The sequence below is a fragment of the Nannospalax galili genome, unplaced genomic scaffold, assembly GCF_000622305.1.
Source record: "Nannospalax galili isolate Female #2095 unplaced genomic scaffold, S.galili_v1.0 scaffold294, whole genome shotgun sequence".
NCBI classification, from domain to species: Eukaryota; Metazoa; Chordata; class Mammalia; order Rodentia; family Spalacidae; genus Nannospalax; species Nannospalax galili.
The window spans coordinates 1,435,382-1,452,680 of record NW_008335053.1 but is presented as its reverse complement, the minus strand read 5'-3'; the positions used below and the strand labels follow the sequence as shown (position 1 = coordinate 1,452,680).

Sequence of the window (17,299 nt, the reverse complement as noted above, 5' to 3'; positions counted from 1 at the left end):
GGAGCTAGAAATGAACAAAACGCCAGGGAGGAGGTGGAGGGCTGCCAGGGACGCAGCTACCAGCTCTGCTGAGAGGAAGGATTTGGAAAGCAGTGCAGCCTAAGGACTCAGAACTCCCCACCAGTAGCATTAAGGCACTAAGTTCCTAGGTTCCTGCATCATTGTGACTGGGAAGCTCCAAGTCCCTCATGTTCCCTCACTCAGCCTCAGTTTCTCCATTTCTAAAAGAACAAATTCCCTTTATTCACCCTCACCTTGTTCTACCTCCCACTTTGGCCCACCCACAGCAGAAGGGGCCAGTAAAAGACAGGTCTGTAAAGTCCCATGAGGCTCCCTGGCATGGATTTGCTATTTAAATACCCAGGGCTATCACACTATTACTGAAGGGATTTAAATCGGTCTGGGGGGCCCCCAGGGCTGCATATGCAACACCTCCCCCACATTCTCAGCACCAGATAGACAGTGTTCCCAGAGGAAAACTGTGCTTTCCTCGATCTTTAGCTGCTAGGGAAATTCATGTGTTAGGGCAGCCTTCTTACAGAAACTCACTAAAAATACCTATCGATATATATTTAGCTCCAGATATCATCCTCCTACCAACAGGCTTTGGGCTAAACCACTCTGCGTGTGCCACTGGTGAGAAGCTGGGGGTGCAGGGTGACGGGTCCCAGCTCTTCTGCAGCAATTTCCTGGCTTTTCTTTTCTCTGGCCCCCCTTTCCTTTGCCTTCCCTCTCTCTTCTGAGTTTTGCACATTCCCCACAAAATGCAGCTGAAGACAGAGATGGCTCCCTTCTCTTTTCCACATCTTTCCTCAGAAGTGATCCCAGAGCAAAAAGAAAAAAAGACTTGTGCAGCACCCAGAACAGGATCAGAAGCAAGAATCCACCCCCTGCTTAAAGTCCTCAGGTTCAACTTTACATGACCCTGCATGGCCTAGTCTGACCCCTGTTGACATCTCTAGGACTGTTTCTTGCTACTCCACTCATCAAATTCCCAGAAATATCCTGCTATCTGTCTCTCCATACTTCCCCACCTCCAAACTGTGGTACACAGCATTCTTTCTTCCCAGCAAAGCCCTTCTCCTTTGTTCATCCTTATAAGTTGCACCCATTTGTGCATCACATGTCATTTAGGCCATTACATCCTTCGAGAAGCTTCCCCTAGGATCCCAGAGCTAGTTATGATGCCCTTCTTCTGGGTGTCCATATCATGCAGCCTCACAGCCTTGGTGAGGAACACTGAGACCTATCCCAACCACACCTAGTACTACACCCAATAAATTGTAAGTGCCCAGTAATTTTCTTCAGTGTCTCTTGAGTGGCTGCCTGGGTCAGCTGGTGATTACCTTGGCAGAGACAGGAGGCTCAGGCACACCTGCACACACTACAACACTTGGACTATATGTTTCATGGTTATACAATCACTCAACAGGCCATCTCCCACTGCACAGCTAGACACACATGATAGCAGAGCATGCTCTGATATGATTGCCATTTTAATGAGAAAATAGACTACAACCATCAAAGAGCAGCTCTAAATTCCAAAGCAGCTCTGTAATATCATATATACTTTGACGTACAATTGAAAAATCAAGATTCCCTAAATGGAAAAGGACAGTACATGTTTCATCACTGAAACCTAAAGATGCACAGAGGCAATGAGGAAAGACCATTTCTTCAGCTGTATAGGAGCAAACAGTAACATCTCTGTGCTCAGAAGCACATGGCTCAGTGAAGGAACCCAGATGCTTGAGGCAAACATGGTGGGTTCAAATTCCATCTTTATCATATGGAACGATTCCCTTATCTGAAGAGGGTCTGTTCCAGGGCCTCTAGAGGGTGTCTAAAACCGTAGCTAGCACAAAATTCCACACATCATGATTTTTCCTGTGCTTACATAGCTACTTGCCTATGGTAAAGTTTAATTTATAGATTAGACAAGGTAAGAGATTAACAAAACCAACTAATAATAAAAAGAGTTATAACAACATGCTATAGAAAAAAATTGCCAACATTACTACATTCATAATTTGAAACCATTATTAAGTAAAGTAAGGAGAATTTGCACACATATTTTTCAGCTCCTACCTTGAGAGAGGAGATAACGGAGGGTCCACTGTCTTATAGGCAAGTGACACACACAGTATGGATACCTACACAGGGATGATACATGTCCAGGCAAGATGGTGAGGGATGGAAAGAGATCTTAACACGCTACTCAGAAAAGCATGCCATTCAATACTTATGAATTGTTTCTGGAATTGTCTACTTAATGTTTCTATACTATGGTTGACTATAGCTAACTAAAACTATAGGAAGCTAGAGTGTGGATAACGGAAGACAACTGTAATAACCACTTAAGTATCGGAAAGTTATTAAAATTGTCTGTGCCTCAGCTTATTCATCTCTAAAATAGGCCTGAGGAACAATTAAACCTAAACCTATGGTACTACATTTAGGAATTAGAAATACTATCTGTGAAAAGCCATCTTTGGTCCATGACTTGCTAAATGACAGGTGTTATATGAAAAATGATATAATACTGAGTTTGGTGCTGTTTTCTCTCCCCCATCCACTTCTAGAAGGTTGGATCTTCAAAATTCAGCTTTTATCTCACCCATATCACTCAGAAAGCAATTCCCAGGGGGTATCACTGAGACCCTATTAAGCAAGCCCAGATGACTGAAAGCCTCTTACCAGCCTGTGGAATAGGCTCACAGCTTCCCAGGCATACCAAACTGAATGTGGGTACACTGGGCAGGTGGAGCTGTAGATATGGATCCCAATGAACTTAAGGGGAGATATGGAGACAGTCTCTCACTGTCCCAAGCCCAGGCTTCCCTCAGAATTCTTCCTGTATTCTATAGAGAACAAGAGACTGAGGATGGAGAAAGAGGTTCAATCATGCACCCCCATTTCCTTGCTCTGACTAGTGGTTTAGAGGTACCAGTGAACTCTCATCCTCCCATATCATTCTCCATCAATTTAGGTTCAATAACTTATTGTCAAGATTAGCATATATTTATGACTTCAAGTAATATGGAATATTCTAGGTGGCCTGACAAGTATTTAAACATAGCCCCTCCCCAAGTTGTTAACAATGTAAAAGAGATTCCAAGATCTGTAAGATAAAAGTTTGTTAAAGGGATAATAAATCCCATTATCTTTCAGCAGAGATGCGAATGCATTCATTTTGGTGTTTCTGGTACAATACTATTCTTGCTGAATAAATGAATAAGTGGATGAATGGGTGAATAAACAAGACAGTTAAGAAATCAGCTGGACCTTCTGATCTAGTTTTTATGCGCTAAACCACACTAAGCTGAGAGCTAACATGCCTTCTTTGCTACAGATCAGGGAGCTTTATTTATTCCAAATCACAGCCTAAAGTCTCAAAAGGATGCATGAGCACTTTCCCTCTTCAAATCACACAAGCAGACCCAGCTTTGAACTGAGAGCACCTGTATGATCTTGTGTCTTTTTACTCTACCCCAATTCCCTGCTTCTAGGGGACCAAGGAAACATGCACTCATAGAGCTTGAGAGCTACAGAGCCCTCGAGTGGCAAAGGTGACTGACGATAGGAGAATGAAGAATACTGAAGAAGAAACTTAGAGCAGAAGATGTAGGTTCAAGTCCTGAATAGAGTGCCTGCTAGTAAGCCATGTACCCTCCGTGAGCATTAATGCAATCATTAGAAAAATGAGAATAACAAGATCCCTGCTATGGTTTGAACGCCCCCTTCAAATGCCCCTGTTGAAATGTAATTGACATTGTAACAGTATTAAGAGTGGTGCCTTGGGAGATGATTAGGTCATGAGGACATCTTCCTAATGGATAGATTAAGGGCGTTATCAATGGAACGGGTTAGTTATGGCACAAGTGGGCTCCTGATAAAAGAATGAGTTTGGTCAGTTTTCCTTTCTTATGTGTGCTTCTTCAGCATGTAAAGGCCCTCATCAGATACCAGGGCCAGCTCTTGGAGTTTTCAGCCCCTAGAATTATAAGACATAAATCTCTGTTGCTTACAAAATACCCAGTATTCTGTAGTAGCAGAAAACTAGACAAACCTTTTAATGGGCTTATGAGAATTCCAAGAAATAATTTATATTAGGAGACTTTCTAAACCATGCATATCTTCAATTTACATGTCTAAGAATAATACTAAAGGTTAGGAGGTTAGAGGTTGGAGATAGATGTGGTGACACCAGTCTCCCAAATATTTGTCTTTTAGCTACAGCCAGTCCCATGCAGAGCCAGCTGTATGGTGCTACAGCAAGCACCTACCTCCCTTCCCACCCTCCCCCAATCCCCTCCCACCACCAAAACTGAAAGCTGAGGTGTTGTGCAGCCTCATCCCTGAGGTACTGTGTCATGCTCCAACACTGTCATTCCCCCTGTGCACAGGAGTAAAATGTGAGGTGACACCTAGAGACAAGGTGGGAAGGAAGAGCTATCAACAGGGATGACTCTGGGTATAGATGTCAAAAAGGCAAAAGGGGAATATTGTGTGGCCTGAAGGGGGAGAGGTGCATGGAGCAAGCTTTAAAAAATATCAGCCCTGCCACTATCAACTATCTATCTATCTATCTATCTATCTATCTATCTATCTATCTATCATCTATCAATCATCTACCTACCTACCTACCTATCTATCTGAACTCCAGGACCTGCCACCACAGAGCAGGAGATATTAACCAAATGACACAACTTCCCTGAGTACTTGATGACTCATCTCTGAAGTTTGCTCTGTAGGCCTCACTAGCTCGGTATTGCAACATATTTAACTGAAGCTAAGACCCCAGTAATTGTGAGATGCCTGATACTTTAATATAACACTAAGACAGAAAGAAGAAAATACCATCAAGTTCTGCCATGTCAGTATTCAATGAAATAAGATGTGAGCTGATTTCAGAGATGGTATGCATCTTAAAAGCAATGCAAAGTAGCAGATGAATACCCTGTGTGGATGCTAGCATTGGATTATGCACCCATATAACCATTCCGATAGTTTAGAATCACTCCTCTCAGCAGAGAGATCAAAAGCACTAGCATCCTTTACCTGGAATTCATCTGCATTGAACCAGAGATTCTACATGCCAGCAGAAGGCTCTTAAGCTGGAAGGGGATCACCAAGAACAAAGTCCTGTTTGAAGCCAGGGCTTCTTACAGTCATCCACAGTGCCAGCAAAGTCTGAAGAGCCAGTAACAAAGACTGGACACACAGCTCTGACAGGACTACTGAGTTGGCCAAACTCTAACACCCCTGGACATGCAGTTGAGGAATGGAGGGCCTTCTTTGCTGTAACAATTAAAGTGTCTTTCTGGTTTCCACTCATCTGCTCTTTCAACTTTATGACAGCCCTTAATAAAGCTCCCATTAATCTTCACTTGTCTAATCAAATCGTGAGGGTCTTCCACCTACCCATACCCCATCATAGTCTCCGCATCCCACACAAGAACAGCCAGATCCAGTTGCATTTTTTGTGGAACCTGCAGGACACTGGTTCCAGGAATTGTGGATGCCAAAATTCACACACACACACACACACACACACACACACACACACACACACACCTTTTATAAAATTAAATGTTAATAGCATTATAACATATATGCATCCTACCTCCTGGATGCCTTAAATCATCTCTATATTACCTACATTATCATGCAACAGAAATGCCATGTAAAGGTTTATCATACTATACTGTTTAGGGAATGGTGATAAGGAAAAACGTCTCTGTGTGTTCAATACAGGTACATTTTTCCCCAAATATTTTCTATCCATGCTTGGTTGAATCTGCTCTGAATCCATGGATATAGAGAACTGACTGCACTTCAACCTGTCAAAATGTCTAGCAAAGTATGACATCCAAAAGATGTATATTGGAGCATCTTTAATAATTATTTATCATAGCAAAACCCAGAAAGCAATCTAAATGTCAAATGACAAGCAAAAACGAGAAGCAAGCTGTGTGAGTCCCCTTAACAAAGTGCTGATCAGTTGTTACAGATTTTTACCAAAGTATGGAGAACTGTGCAATACGCTTGTACTATATTGGGAAAGGCAGCAAAATTACAAGCATTTAAAAGAAAACTTGCTTAGCTTAAAGAGCTGGAAGGAAATGCCATACAAAATCAGAAATTTCTCTTAATCTGTGAGCTGGGTTTTTCTTTGATTTTCCTGTATTTTCTTAAACACATAACAATTTAAAATAAAAAATAAGAGGCTTGCACCAGAAATTTCAAATGGCCTCAGTGCATATGACAATGAGCAGAACTAGTCTCTCTCTCTCTCTCTCTCTCTCTCTCTCTCTCTCTCTCTCACATACACACACACAGAATACAATACTTTCATTTCAGACAAAAGCATAATATTTGTAAACGGCTCAGGCTCCCCCTTAGTTCTTTTCTAATACAGTATATATTACTGATTTTAGAGACATTTAAAACACCATTCAGGTTTGCTACATTTTCTATGACAATGTACTTCTGTAACACAACACATAAAATGTATCTTCATATGCTAAATTACATTTAAAAGGTAGCTTAAGAATATTTCTGGAAAAATTGCCTTCAAAAATCCTTTTCTAAGACAATAGATCATTTTAAACAGGCATCCCTATTTATTCATTACCTATATCGAGGGGCTAGTTGCTTAGGAACTATAGTCTAATCATTGGATCTTAAACTACTCCTTTTTCATTCAAGCACGATTGGCCTAAAAGGTCAAAAATATGAGCGCTGTGTCTATATTACAAGACAACGAAAAGATACACAGCTCTAAAAATCTTACCTTCTCAGACTTTGCCCTCACCCCAACTAATCTCTACAACTTCCCTCCTTTCTCATTTTGTTAATCATAATCATCCTATGCAGCTCTCTTCTTTTCTTTACCAGTGCAGCTGAGGAAGGGAATTTCCATGCCAAAGACTTGCTGCCATATCTACACAGGTCTACCCTTCTCCCCTTTAAGCACCAAAAGCCAATGGACACAAAGACACACAAGCCACAGAAGCGTGTATATGTCTATCACCGCAATGCCAAGGCCTATCACATTTGCTACCAACAGTGCTAGGTCCACCCATCATCCTCTCGTTATATTCTTACCCAAAAGAATTATGTACTTACCTAAACGCACCACCATCCTATATGTTCTGTGCCACTGGGTCATCCCCAATATCTATTATATTAAGTTCCAAGGGATGACTTAGCAAACATTTTAATTTCATGCCATTAATAAATCTGAAAATCATTTAAGTCTGTTATCAGAGCCTGAATCTTAATTTTTAGCTCAGAAAATATAACTGGGGTCTTCTTCAACCGCTGAATGAAACTGTACCTGCTGTATCTTTTGACTCATGTCTTGAGGGTGACCCTCCAACTAGTCCAAGCTGCTTGCTTCAGTGAAAGGCTCCTCCTTGGATAAGTGGGTGTTCAGCCACCTGGCCAAACACACAATGGGAAGCCAGGCTTGCCTGAGAATCCCATAGCCTCTGCCTAATGCCGGACACATCTCCACAGAGCACCCCCACTCCTCCTGAGATGGAACCTCTGTGGTCCAGATGCATGGAGAATTGTAGCCTTGGTTCTCGTTCTATGTTCTGCCCTCTGTTCACCCTGATTTCCCTGCACCAGCTACTTCATGACACCCCCAAACTCCCAACACACTCACACACACACACATACATACACACACACACACACACACACACACACACACACACACACACACTCAGAAAGATCACGAAGGGAAGAAGGAAGAGACTCACCCACTGAGGACCACAATAAAGTCCATGACATTCCAGCCATTGCGGAGGTATGAACCCTTATGGAAGATGAACCCTAGGGCCACAATTTTGATCCCAGCTTCAAAGCAGAAGATCCCAATGAAATATGGTTCTGTCTTCTCCTGTGAGGATGAAGACCAGAGGCACAATAAGAAAAGGACTGTGTTTTATCACACATAAGCAAAGGCACATCTTGGCCATCTCCTGAATATCCATGAAGACCAGCCCTGTGTATAGGTACAGTTTGGAGGTACTGAAAGGCCAAGAGGCCCTGAAGTTGCAGGCTTTCTATGACTCATGGAGTGCACAGAGTGAAGAGAAGAGCTTTGGGAATGGACAGATATGTCCCATGCAGGAACTATGATTTTTATTTTTCTCCTGAATGTCTCTGATGACACAGCTTTGTCCAGATGGAGCATGTTTCTGCAAACAAACTTGGGTCTTTACACAAGCTGGAAATGTTGGGTTTTTCACACCTGGGTCATCAGGCTGGACCACTTGTCCATGAACTTGGATTTCAAAGAAACTATGTGTTCTCTTCTGTAGGATTAGACATGTGAATCATGCCTTTAGGGAGAATACGGACATCGGCATTTAGTAACTACATAACCACCAACACTCTTGAGCTTGGAGCTTCCTCCTCCCCTTCTCCTCGGCCCTCCCTTTTTCTTCTCACTTCAATATTCCCTTAGGAAAGAGTATTGAAGCAAACTGTGCTCATGCCTGCCCTCTTCTTCCCTGGCTAACACACGATGTACACACAAGTGTTCGCAATGCCCTGTTCCTCATGAGTCCCAGTGGGGTTTGTTGCTACTTGTCCTTCCGTGAAGAACAAACTCCTCACAGAACTGTTGGGGAAAGGACACAGGGAAGAGGAGAGGAATGAAAACAAGGAGAACAGAACCAGGGATGAGGGGGAGAAGGAAGGAAGCACATACCAGTCTTCGGGACATCGGGGTCTTGTCATCCTCAGGAAGATGCTGCTCCAGAGCCAAGACGATGCAGTTGGCAATGATGGTAGCCAGGATCATGTACTCAAATGGCGTGGAGAGGAGGAGTTAAGGAACAAATTCATGTAAGAGAGAAGGATGCAGCCTCCAAATTGGCCACGTACATAATCACGCAAACATCCTCCACCCTCACTGGGTCTCGCAGTTTGCATGAATTATATTAGCAGGCAGGTAGGCAGGACAGTGCATAATCCTTAGCATCGAGGGCATCACCACTTGGGACTAGTCTGTGAACACAAAGCATCTTCTCCAAGAAAAGGAACTAGGCAGGAAATAATAAGACCCAGCTTCAGTCTTAATAAAGACCCAAATGTGATTGTTGCTTTCTGGGCATCAGATCTAATGTGTCCCTCTCCTCTGATCAACTGAGAAAAGAAGAATCCCCAGAAAGGAACCCCCCTTATGTGAACCCTCTTCTGTTTTAATATCCAACTCAGAAAATGCAAATGGAGCCAAATAACAGGTACTTGACCTCACCTTATTTTCTCCTAAGCTTCTGCACTTATGGGTAACAAAAAGAAATAGTCCATAAGTTGGACTCTACCATCGCAGAGTCCAGCTGCTGGGAACTACACTGTGAATCAAATGAGTGGATGCAAGCATTTCCCTGCTACGTTTCTCTGAAGACAGGTGAGTTGCTCCCTGTGCCTCTTTGAAAATCAGGGCTCTGACTCAAATCAGGCATCCTGACTCCAACAGAAAGGCTTTGCTGCAAGCTCAAAAAAAGGTGAGGACACAGCTAGAAAGGAGATAATGAAACCCTGGCATCCTCCCCGGGGCCCAGTCATCCTGCACATTGGGATTTCATTCTGTAACTACTGTTATGACAAACACAAGCCAGCTACTGTCACTGGCCTTGCAGAGCAACCTATTCTCTGGCAGATTCCAGAATTCAGGTGGGAGAGAAAGGGTAGCAGATCTGGCAAAGGGAAAAGAAGGACAGGGACAATTCATCTGCCTCCCGACAGAGCCAAGCTAGCTGTGTGGGACACAGGGCCTAGATACCTCTCTCCTAGGACAAAAGAAAGGCAGATCATAAACATGTCCCTGGTGCCTCTCACCCTATCCCTGTTGTGACATTTTTTGTCAACTGCATCAAATCAACATAAAGGAATATCCAAGGAGGGGCTTCCCAGAGCATTCTGCAGGCAGAAGCCAAGTAAGAGTGGTCCCTCAGTTGCTGTGGTCCTAGGGCTAGCACAGGAGGCTGGAGAGAAGGTAACTTTTCTAGTCCTGGTCCACCACATTTGGTAGTACCATCTCTTCCCCCACTGCATGCATCCCTGAGTCACAGGCATTCTCCCTCAGCTGGTGATCCCCCTTCCCACACATCTGCAGTTCTCACATGGCACCCCCACCCCAGGGATCCTCTGCTTCTCCAAGCTCAGCCACCAGATCTGAAAAGTGGATGGGTCTCTGGGGGCCTCAAAACAGACTCCTGCCTCAGATTCCACTGTGCTTCCTGAAGCCCTTCATGACTGGAGGGGAGTCACTGCATGGGAGTCCTTCAGCACTACTAGACATTCTTTCTGCTTTAAACTCTGGAAGCTGGTGGCAGCCCTTGAGAAATGAGCATGCTGCAGGCACTCACAGTATGTACACCCCACTGTCTTGGGACCACAGCCCCAACACATACCCTGCCAAGGCCATCAGCACAGCAGTATCAGAAGGAGTACACATCCCTCCTATGACCAGATCTAACTTAGAGCTCTGAATGTAGAGTGACAAGGGACTACTCCAGGACCCACTATCCCACAAGACCCCTGAGCATGCCAAGCTATCCTGAGCTGGATACTGATGCTCAGAACTCCAAGACCAACCTGGGAAAACGAAGATCAGAAAATGGCAGAAGTGGGTAGCTGATTACTTTCTGTCCTTACCTAGGAGATGGGTCCAGAAGGAAAACTGACAGCATGTGGATACATTACTGATGAATGACTACAGAAGCTGAGGGCATCTGGGGTTACTGTTTTCACAATGTAGGGCATGGAGTACGAGTGCTACAGAAACTTGCAATCAAATAAATGAAGGGAAGTCTAGGTTAAGTAAAGTTAAGTAGGTTCCTTCCCAGCAGGAATTCTTAGAGCCTTTAATACTACTGTACAAGTGTGTATCTGCACACCACACACACACACACACACACACACCCCAATGCTCTTAATAAAACCGTTCACTAAAATTTTGGGCTCACCTGGCCCTTGCCCATGGTTAGACGTGTACTGTGAAAGCTCAGAAACTGCTGAACACCTCCATGAAGCCAACGCCTGACCTGGAAAGTAGGACTGGGAAAGAGCACTTTCCCACTTTCCCATTCTAGCTACAGACATCTCTACCTCTTGTGAATCTCTTGGGTCTATGATTGCTTTGTAGGGTTGTGTCTTCTTCTCTGAAAGGCTGAGAGGGAGAACCACAGACTAAAACTGTAGGAGCTCTCAGTCAATGCTGAGACTATAGGCAAAACACAGTATGGAAACTGCACTCCTCATGGGATGTTCTCTCTACCAATACTCAGAATGCTGCCTCTACTTACCTCCACTTTTGCACCTACATCTGGCTGGCCAGACATTCTCCATCTATAGCTCCCTGCTAGGATCTTTAAGCTTTGCCATTTCTAATCAGATCTGTGAGGTTTGTTAGAGACACAAGACCAGCCTGGAGAAGGCATGACCATCTCACCTACAGGACAGGACAATGGCTCTTGGACCCAGGGGCCAATAAGTAAAATTCTCTGTGACTGACTAGTTCTCTGGATAGCTGAAAAGTCATGAGGTCTCGAAGACTGGGGCTATCCAAGGTCCCAAATACTAGAATCAAAAGGTAGGAATCTGGCAATTCATGGGTTCTGGGGAAGGAGACACAACCTTAAAAAACAATCATAGACCCTCTTCCTCCTCTATCTAAATCCTCTGCCTACTGTCAGATACTTAAGGCCCTATTCAGGGCAGCTGTCTGAAGTTGCTTTAGCTTCAGTGTTTGGAAATTTCAAATGGATGCCTCTGTAGGCCTTCCAGACTTAGACCTCAGGAGGAACTCAGCTAGAGTAATAAAAAAAGATGCACTAAGAGTATGATGTTGAAAAAAGGGAGACTATGAAGATTCTGTGGGCCAGACTGAAGAAAGGCTGGGCACTGGGAACTGTCAGGGGACGCTAGCACGAAGACACCCAGGAGTCGGGGTGGTGCCTCAGCTGCCCTGTTACAGCCCTTTTCTTTAACCTTTTTTCCACTTCCCCTTTTGAAGACAACACAAAGAACAGACATTGACATCTAGTTCATCTGCCATCACCTGTACGGGTCTTTCTCCTCTTTAATGATCATAAGCTAAATTTTCACTTAGTGAAATTTCTCCTTGTACCTCATTTCTCTTTGGATTACACATTTTTTAAAAAATATCTTCAATTTCTCACCCAAGAAACCATACAATGAAAGCAGGTGTTCCATTTAACTCTTCATGGGCAGTGCTTGACAGGGATTCTGATACATAGTAGGAGCTTAAACAATGTTACATGCAGGAGGGAATGCAAGGAGGCTGTCTTCTGGGTGGAGCTCTACTGAGGGTTTGGAGTCTCTCCCTCTGCTTTGGCCAGGTTCATGCTCACTCCTTCCTCCTTGCCAGCAGATTTCAAGCCCAATAGCAAAGGCTCTGCTCCAATCTCCAAGGGAAGACCCTGGACTGCAAATAATGACCCACAGTTTAAGCTAATATGCCTCACAGACAAGACAAAGATGTAACTTGGAAAGGTCAAAGGAAGCTCCATGTTGCCATGGCTGCAAAGAACTGCATCATTTATGGCAGTCACAGTCAGGGACAGTGTGAAAATCTGTGCAGAACTCTGATTCTGCCTAGGAATTCAGGGACTTCCATTATATACTGGGCCTGGCATGAAGCATATTTTGGTGAATGTCTGTCTTGGAGTCTGGACTGTGTTCTGAGATCCTGAACAAATGGAGACAATGAAGCAGTAAGGCCTGGGAGGCTTGAGGGCAGAGTCTGCCTGTCCCATTCATGTCTATATCCCTGGTGACCCACACCATGCTTGGTATATAGTGGATATGCATTAGCTGTAATGTAATTAGTCACTAAATGAATAGCATAGGGAAACTAGAGTCTGTGGTATCCTTATAAAAAGATGCCCCATATTCTCTCATCACAGTATTAGCATCTGAACTTTTGTACTGTATACTGTGGGCATACATTATGTATTAAAGAAGAAAAAGAAAAGAAAAGAACAGTGTGCATAGAAGTTCTCTTTAATGTTAAAAAAGAGAAAGAGGATGGAGGAGGGGTTCTGTCTTGCTTGAGAGATAATGAGCTTTCTCTGAGTAGTAGGATTATTTTCACTTTTTTCTTTACTCCTTTATCTACTGAGTGTTACAGTGAGCATGCATTAACTTCCAATAAAATCAAATTAAAGTGATACGTATTTTGAAAAAATTAAACACACCAATACCAAAACCCATGCCAACCTGAGTATAAAGATGAAGAAGATGATGATGATGATGGAAATCAGTATAAGATTTCTAAAGTATCAAATGTCAGGGATCAAAAGCACAGAGCAAGCTGAATAAAGAAATAATCATCAAAGAGCTTTTAACCTGCAAAGAGGTACCCTTCCATCTCACTGTCTGCTCGCTAAGGGCCTCACTTCACAAACTTTGCTAGTAATCTTCCTAAACACCCCTTCGCTCTTTGCTCCTTCTGAGCCCTTAATGAGGACTTGTGTCACTGCAGAGCTCCCTTCCCTTTCCCTGCCTAGCAGCTTCAAGACAATCATTAGGGAAATGATAAAAATAGGTTCACTTATTGATTTATCTCCTTTACCCAATGCTCCTTCCTTCAACCAGTTGACTTGTTTCCTTAGCAACATAGCTAATTTGAGCAGCACTGCCTGGCCTGCATACCTGCCATTTGTTCAATTCTTTCTTTAGCATAGAAAGCTGGGGCAAGAGAGATGGTGGACCTAGGGCTGCTGTGGTGCTGGCTCTGCTTGCCAGCAGAGCCCTGGAGAGCTAGTCTAAGGTTGAGCCTTCCATTGCCCCACAAGCACAGCTGCCTTGACCCAACCTCTCAGCTTCACATCTGTAGGCACAGGCCTGGGAAGTATTTAGCCTGCAGGCAGCATATACAGGAATCTTAGGGAAATATGCACTCCTATGACCACCAGGTATTCTAAGCCCTCTTCTCTCTGCTGTTCCCTCCCAGAGCTTTGAAACCATTGCATAAGGAGAGTGAATTTGCCCTGAGTGCTACCAGGGACAGGCAGCCTGACAGAATAGTATGCTCTTTCCCAAATCCAGGCCTAATGGAGAACATACTTCTTTGGGAACTAGCCTGTGACCTCTCTGGCCCTTTCCAGAACTCCTAAGGCTCTCCAGAATTGCTCACAGACTCCCAAGAGATCTGTCTCAGCTTCCTTTAGCCATTCCTACCCCTAGACTCAGACTCAGAACAATCCTCCTACAAGAAGATCTTTTCCATTTTTCCTTTTGGCCTCTTTGATAAGGAATGTGTGATTTGAAGAGATATAATAGTTTAGTCAGGCAATAGTTTAGATGCCTTTGCATATGTCTATCCCTCCTCAGCTGGACATACATATCATAAATAATATGATTGTTGACACAAAGGTAGTAGTTAGTAAAGAGCCTGTCTATTCTATGATTTTGTCAGAAACTCTATACGAAAAGGACAATGTAAATACAAATATAATAGTAAAAGACAGCTACTAAAGATTCCCATGTGATTGAAAAAATTGGGATCTGCCTTCAGACATAGAGTGCAATGGAGAAAGTGAGACTTGGCAATGATAAACAAAACTAGGGCTCCCACTGCAAAAGCTGTTCCAACAGAGTACATCAGGTAGGGAAGCCACTACCATCTATTCCCACAGAACAAACTAGAAAGACCAAAGGACCAATGCCAAAAATACTGCATGACTATGAAACTTCTGTGAACTGTAAGGAACTAAACAAATCCCAGTCACTTGTATTATCCTACTAAATCAACCCTTTAGTATTTACTGTGGCTCAAAGCTTTGGGGAAAGCATCTGCTTGTGGTCACAGCTTCCAGGAGGGGCTGGCTGGCTGCAGCCATGGGCTGACATTGAAGACACCCATCCCAATAAAGAATTTAAAAGAAAATTATGGTGATGGGCTCTGGGAAGAGAGCAAAGACATTTAGCCCAGGAGCTCTTGGTAATATGGAAAACACATCCAAACAGCAGTCTCCAGAGGAGGATTTATGAAGCTGATGGCTCTGATGCAATCTCTCCCAGTGATTAGAAGGGACATTAATCATACCCAAGACCAGAGCTAAGAACAGGAGCAGTTGAACCACCACAGAAGTCCGGCTCTAGCTCCTACAGGCCACAATGGAGACACAGTGAGATCATGCTAGTGAGATCACATCCCACTTGCCTGAGCCCTCTGAGAAAGACATATCTGTCCTATAGGGATGAGTAATAGCAAAAAGGCAGGACCTATGCCCAAACCACAGACACAACACTGCTGTGACCATCACATCAACAAATTGTGTCTGTGCCTATTATGATCATCACCACTCCATGGACAAGTGTCCTTATAAGACTCTCTACCTCCTGACCTGTCTACACAAGCTATGAAGAGAAGCCTTCAATCTTTCAGTATGAAAGTGAAATTCACATGTACTAGGCAGGCCTGGGACCTGTCTCTATAGGGGAATATTTTATCACCTTTTCACTTGATCACAGTATAAATTGAGGGGATAGGAGATGAAAGTATAGAATTTCAACAGGGCTTTCTAATGCCTCTCAGCAAGCCATCCCTGCCTGTGAGGTAAGAAGGCCTGGGATATGAGGTAAATCCTTGTGTGAAAGTCTAAGTCCAGAGACTTCATCTGGACTCCTGAACACTCATTCCTCTAGCCATTCTGGCAAGATGGGATGGCCCAAAAGAAGTATGAATGAAAGTTTCCTGAAAAGAAAAACACCTTACATTGAACCTCCTGCAAGGCTGATTAACTAATGAGAACTACAATGATGGTGGATAGGTTGGAATGTTGCAAGTCAAGGAGCATAATTACAATTTACCTTGGGTCATCTTTAGCAACCCTTAGTAGTCATTCCTTGCCCACCTCTGTGTCTGACCTAATATCCTTGTGACTATCAGGTGAAATTTTTAAAAATGCATTAACTTAGCTGAGCACTAGCTCCACCAACTCAAAAGCTAAAGATGTCATTAGATAGCATCTGAGACCTACAATAGAGGTTTCCTCACTTTGCTGTAACTTGCCTACCTGATATGTACACCAATATATGTAAATAGTGTCTTGATTATGAGCTTCTTTGCTCCATTACTATGAAATTGTTATCATGTTAGAATATGGAATTTGGGATAACCTAAATCTGTGTTCCTAGGCCATGGTCACTCATATTTCGCTCCAGAATAAGCTAACTCTTACTACCTTTGAGGTGAGAATTGTATTTTTCTGCACTGACAGAAGTTGGCCTAGAAAAGGAAATAAACAGAGGGGACCACATTCCCTGGGGTTCTGAGGAGCTACTGATGAATTTCCCAAAAATACATGTCAATGTTCTGAATGTATCAATGTATCGACCAGCCTCACAAATTCGCAGTAAGCCTCCACATCCTCAGTCTTCACTTTGGGGTTTTTAGTCTCTGTCCTGAGCAAACCAATACCACCTAGGTCACATGGAACCTTCACAGGCAGAAGAGCTAATGTTCTGTGCTTTTCCACGTAACTTACCAGTGTACAGCTCTGACTGTAAACCTGGAAATCCACACTGCATTCCCCCTCCCTCCTATCCATGGTAGGAAAAATGTACTGTAAAGAAGTAGAAGCATGAGAAAGAAGGCCGGGGACACTCCCTGTGGTCTCATTTCATTATCCTCTTACTTTCTTTACAGCAGTTTTTCTTTCTTGTCTTTAAAAAAAAAATCTTGTCTTTAAAAAAAAAATGAGATTGGAAAACGCAAAACCCCTTTTCTTTTTATAAATAAAACAAAACAAAAATAAATCATGTGACTTCCAGTCTTAACATCAGTTTTTTAACTTTGGTTTCCATGGTGGTGGGATGCAACCTAACCTGCCATCACCATGACAACAGCTGCTTCTGTTCCAATCCACCATCTGACAGGCAACCCTGAACATACATATACCTCTCTTATGATCAATCTCTGTCTCTCTCTCCCTCCTTTTTTTCCTTTCTCTCCTTTCTGTCAAGAAGATGGAAATACCATTACACCTGCTCCTAAATCTTCAAACATAATAAATGAAAGACAAAGAAAGCAATATTGGGAACACAACACAGAAGCAAAGAACCCCTCAGAGGGCTTTCTGTTTGTAGGAATAGTTTAGCTGCTCTATTATGGGAGCCAATGGACTCAGTTATTTAAGACAAAAGATCCTTAGCATTGCACTTTTTTTTATTAGCTGTGAAACCATGTCTCACCTCTCATGGCTTCTAGATCAAACAACTTTACCTGACTCCCAAGACCTTTTCT

General features: G+C 43.3%; 1 protein-coding gene across 1 annotated transcript in view; it reads right to left on the bottom strand.

Moving 5' to 3' along the window:
• The window catches only part of Cacna1e (calcium voltage-gated channel subunit alpha1 E), a 409,810-nt gene that overhangs the window by 299,622 nt on the left and 92,889 nt on the right, over positions 1–17,299 (bottom strand). The window contains exons 3-4 of the mRNA XM_008829746.3: positions 8,729–8,834; positions 7,773–7,912 (exon numbers count right to left, since the gene is read on the bottom strand). Coding sequence (XP_008827968.1) covers positions 7,773–7,912; positions 8,729–8,834 — 246 coding nt within the window. The remainder of the gene's footprint in view (positions 1–7,772; positions 7,913–8,728; positions 8,835–17,299) is intronic.